At 37.2% G+C, this 4,791-nt stretch overlaps 1 protein-coding gene across 1 annotated transcript; it reads right to left on the reverse strand.

The window, feature by feature from the left end:
- Positions 1-3,204: 3,204 nt before the first annotated feature.
- Positions 3,205-4,040, reverse strand: LOC147644610 (uncharacterized). Its single transcript, XM_086826076.1, has one exon. It carries the CDS (start codon positions 4,038-4,040, stop codon positions 3,594-3,596), a length of 447 nt encoding a protein of 148 aa, XP_086682202.1. The 3' UTR covers positions 3,205-3,593.
- Between the last annotated feature and the right edge of the window lie 751 nt (positions 4,041-4,791).

Below are 4,791 nucleotides of genomic sequence, written 5' to 3' on the forward strand. Positions count from 1 at the left end.
GTAGAAGGCGAAGTGGTGATCAGTGATCAGGTCTGGAAAAAATCATTCCTACATTCCGCTTTTCCATTTTCTTTGCTTCGAACTCCTTAACAACAAGGTACTCTGGCCAGAAGTTGGTAAAGCAAATTGTGTTAAAGAGCTCGTTAGGGGCATTTATTTTAAAAGATAAAATATCCTAGACTATGGATCTTTTCGCTCTACGCAGTTTAAATTAGGATGCAAAACTAAGATCTTTCCATTATAATAGACTCTTTCTAATAAACCTACCTTTCTTAGCCAAACGTAAAACTGTACTAGGTATAACCTTTATTCACAATTTCATTCATGGGGACCTGGTAGAAGTACTAGGTCCTATATACACTTAGTGTTGCGCTATTTTATTATTTTTGAATTGCATGAACCTTTTGAACGTAGATAGTCTTCTAAATGTAAAAACCTTTATTACAAATTAGTCATAGATATTCCCAGGCAACCACAAGTAAATTTTTTATTCTTAAGAAGAATCAGAATACATAATGCATATATATGTAATATATGCAAATATTTTTGATGGTTGTGCAATATCTGAGCCTTATGGAGTTTAACCTTATAGGGAGTTTAAGTGTTTAAAACATAAAGAAATTTAACATTTATTGTAGAAAACTTTATGGAGGATAGCGAGATTGGTTTTGTTCAAGAAGTTCACTTTAATTCTCCATACTCGCTTCATGATTTACCAACCGATCTCCCTTTCTGCACAGCCAACATAAATTCGAATGCCATAAAACTTAGAGCCAATATCCTTAACAACTATTAATAAATTTTACACTTGTGAACTTTTAAGCCATTTATGATGAATGGACTGATACTTAAATAGATTTACTCCATCATATATATAAAACTAGTGCTAAAAATTAATTTTAGAAAGACTTTTAAGCTCATTAGTGTGGAAGGTTAAACCGAGTGTTTTATTTTGTTATTCTTTATTTCACTCGTCACAACCGAATTCTACTTCTCCCGTTTCACATGATCTTTACATCTGCTTAATATATGTTTATATAACATAGGCTTTACATACATGGGATTAACATACTTGACTCTCTGCTAGCATACTACAATTCGGCCATCCTGACCATCTGGATCCCCTGATCCAGGTTTCTTTTGAAATACAATTTTTTTTTCATTTTCTTTTAGTAAATTTATAGAATAATGGTTTCTTTATGACTTCGTTCGTTTTCCTATCCATATGTTATATGTTTTGAGCACTCCAAACACCCCTGTATGGATTCCGAGAAACTTGAAAGCCTTTAACATCCTTTAACAAAAACCTGTCATTACAAAGCACTTTAGCTATTACATACGGGCCCATTACGTAATCTCCTATAGTATAATTCTTTGGCTTTTCCCTTGTTTAATCATAATATGTTTCGTTATACGCCTATGCTCGATTTTGAATATCCATAGCTAGTTTTCTGATTTTCTCTAAGCTTTATACCTGTGTTGTATCCTTAATTTCTTCCAATCTCTTCTTGAGCTCATCAATAATTTGACCTTTTTGCTCTACACCGAAAAGCATCTTGCTAGGAACTTGTTTAATACTTCGGTGTATAGTGTTATTGAGTGCATTGCTCGATTACATTGTCCCAAAGTATTCCATTTTCAGGTTCAGTTAATTTTGCTATCATAGGTCCTATGGTCCTGTTTATGCGTTCCACTTGTCCATTTGCTTGTGGGGAACCTGTCGCTATCTTCAAATGTTTAATATTGTTTTCCGTTGTAAATTGTGCGAATTCATTAGATTTGAAACAACTGCCTCTATCAGAAACTATACATTTCGGTTTGCTATACGACCTGAAATAATCGGCTAAAGCTTTCAGAACTTTTTTTTGTGGTTGTCGTCTTTGTCGTATATAATCTAACAAATTTCGTGAAACCATCTACTATTAGAAATATGTGTTTATTTGCTCTTCCTGCCGCAACTGGTCCATAATGGTCGATGTATAACGATTCAAAAGGCTTATCCCCTTTTGGAATGCTATGTAAGAAACCTTCTGATTTTCCAGAGTTTGGAGAAAATTCTACATATTTTAGGCAGTTCTCTAAGTGACGTTTGCATTTTATCCCTGCCAATGTGCCAAAGCTCATTGTGGTATTTGTGCAAAACGTGACTTTCCATTTCTTCAGAGACAAAGAATAATAAACGGTCGTCATTAGTTTTCCTGTAAACAAAACCATTTTTCATTTCGAATAGTTGGTGCTGATTTCTTTCTAGTTTTTCTTTAATTTGTTGTATTTTAAAATCTTTCGATTGACAGATTAAAAGATTGTCTTCAAAACTAGTGGTTTCTACGACTAAAATGTTACATCTGCTCAAAGCATCTACGTGTTGCATCTTTGTCCCGGATTTATGGATGCCCATCGTGCGATTCTAGGATTTAGTTTGACTCTGTTCAAAGTAAGCGTTAAAGAATTGCAATCGGTTATTATTTTGAAATGTCTGCCTTGTAAATAGATTCGAAATCTACGCAAGATAGATAATGGCCAGAGTTTTCAGCTCAAAGTTTTGATACTCTCTACTTCGCTTAGAAAAATAAAACACGGGATGGAGTTTTCCATCTCCCTTTCTTTGCATCAATACCGCACCAAAGCCCATAGAACTTGCATCGCAATGCTATTCAACCTCTTCTTTGTGATTATAAATGGCTAAAACCGGTGCCTCTATAAGTTTTTTCTTAAGGGTTAAAAAAACAGTTTAGCTCTCTTTCTTCTAAAGAAAATTCCTTGTCTTTTTTTTAAAATATCTTAAAGTGGCTTAGCTAATGTAGAGAAATCTTTTATAAATCTTCTAAAGTAGGAACATAATCCTCAGAATCTTTGGACGTTGTGTACTTTTTCAGGAATTGGAAAATTTTTAATAGCATCAATACCCCTGTCATTAGCTCTGAATCCCTTTTTATTACTGAAAAATCCCAGGGACTTTATACTGGATTGCATAAACTCACATTTGTACATACGAAGTTCTACCTTGTTATTAACAAGTCTTATGAACACTTCTTTTAATACGATTAAATGATCTTCCATGTTTTCGCTGGCTATCAATATGTCATCCATGTATACGATGACTTTATTTTCACGTATTAAGTCCGGTGGCAAGTGACAGAATCTGCGCCAACGAAAACGTGAAAATATCCATGTTTTAAATCTAGTTTTGAAAATACACTTTTATTCACTAATTTGCCTAAAAGGTCGTCTATTAAAGGCAACGGATAATTGTCCTTTATTAAGACTTTATTCAATTTTCGATAGTCAATGCATAAACGCAAATCTCCTGTTTTTTTCTTCACCAGCACAATAGGAGAAGCATATTCCGAATCACTGTTTCTTATTATGCCCATGTCTAAATATTCGTCAGAAGCTGCTCCTTCTCACTAAAAGAAAGCCGTCTAGGTGAGCAACTGAAGGGTTTAGAATTGTCTAAACTTATTTTCATTTCGCATTTGCTAAAAGGGGCATCTGGTCTCTTTGTTTTGACATAAAATTCTTCGAACATTTTGAAAAATTTACATTTGGTTTCATAGTTTACATCACACTCACAGCTGTACTCTAAAAACTGATCATCGACTACGTTTAGATATCGCACTTCCTGAGTCTATGAGACATTCTGCAATAATGGGTTCAGTAAAATCACTAACAAAAATTCTTAACTTTCTTACATAGTTGTTAACGTTGCTGCCGTTGCTACTTTTCCTTTGGCGGCATTCTCCTACGAAATGGGCCATCTCTACGCAAGCATAGTAGGATTCTGGTGCCTTTGTTGGTTTGGGACAGTCTTTCGCAAAATAGCCCTTGGAGTTGCAGTTCCTACAGCGCAAGTTGTTGGCCTCCGACGTCTCTGGTGTCGACTTCTTCGTAGCATAGTTTCCGGCTTGCGGAAGGCGTACGTTGGCAAATGGCAGCAGCATCTGCTCAGGATCAGCGATTCTCTGGATGCGGGGTTGATCACTCAAGCTCGCCGATGGGATTCCGTCGATCAGATGCTCGAGTAGATTCTCCGTGTCCATTTTGATGGTTTTGGACATCATTAATTTCTCTTCGAAATACATGGTGAAACGCTTATCCCTGTTCTATTTGCGTTGCTTTAATTTTCGACGTCGTTCTGATTTAGACGCTGTTTCACCAAGTGCAACGATCAGTTGCTCGCACAACCGTTCAAACGAATCCAGCATTCGTGTAGCGTTGTCATGCAGCCAGCGTTGTGTGTTGCCTCTCAGTTTGTTGACGAGCAACACCCGCAGACTGTCGCTGCCAAGATTGTTCCTGAGGTGATCCACCCAGTTTCGAGCGCAAATGTTTCCTTCAAAATCGATGGCCTCTTCCTTGTCAAAGGAAAGTGATCCAGCCCTGGTATGGGGTCTGTCTTTCTGGGCGCCGACAGTACTGCAGCTTGGCCGTTGATGTTGTTGCTGGCTTGTGGCGCCTTGTTGTTGCGTCTGTATGGCGACGCGCGTCTCTCATTATTGTTGCATTTGAATTCGTTGAATGATGTTGAGTTCTTCAATTTGTTGTTGTTGAGCGGCGCCACGAGCTTCTGTTTGTTGCAACGCATTTTCCTTCGAAATGAGTGTTGACCGCAGTTGTGTGATGATTCCGAGAAGTTCACGATGGTCTGGAACACTTTTAGAATAACTTTCCTGCAACGATTGTGTTGCATTTCCCGTCTCGGTGTTGACCGGTTGGGGTCCAGTGCTGGAGGTACCGGTCTGACCTGACGAATTTACAAACAAGATGCAATTAAGTTAAAGAAATTACGTA

The sequence above is a fragment of the Drosophila serrata genome, unplaced genomic scaffold (genome assembly GCF_035046125.1).
Source record: "Drosophila serrata isolate PLE 108 unplaced genomic scaffold, ASM3504612v1 contig_129, whole genome shotgun sequence".
Taxonomy (NCBI): Eukaryota; Metazoa; Arthropoda; class Insecta; order Diptera; family Drosophilidae; genus Drosophila; species Drosophila serrata.

Coding starts and splice junctions, on each gene's coding strand:
- LOC147644610 (XM_086826076.1), bottom strand. CDS start 4,040: ATGGACACGGAGAATCTACTCGAGCATCTGATCGACGGAATCCCATCG.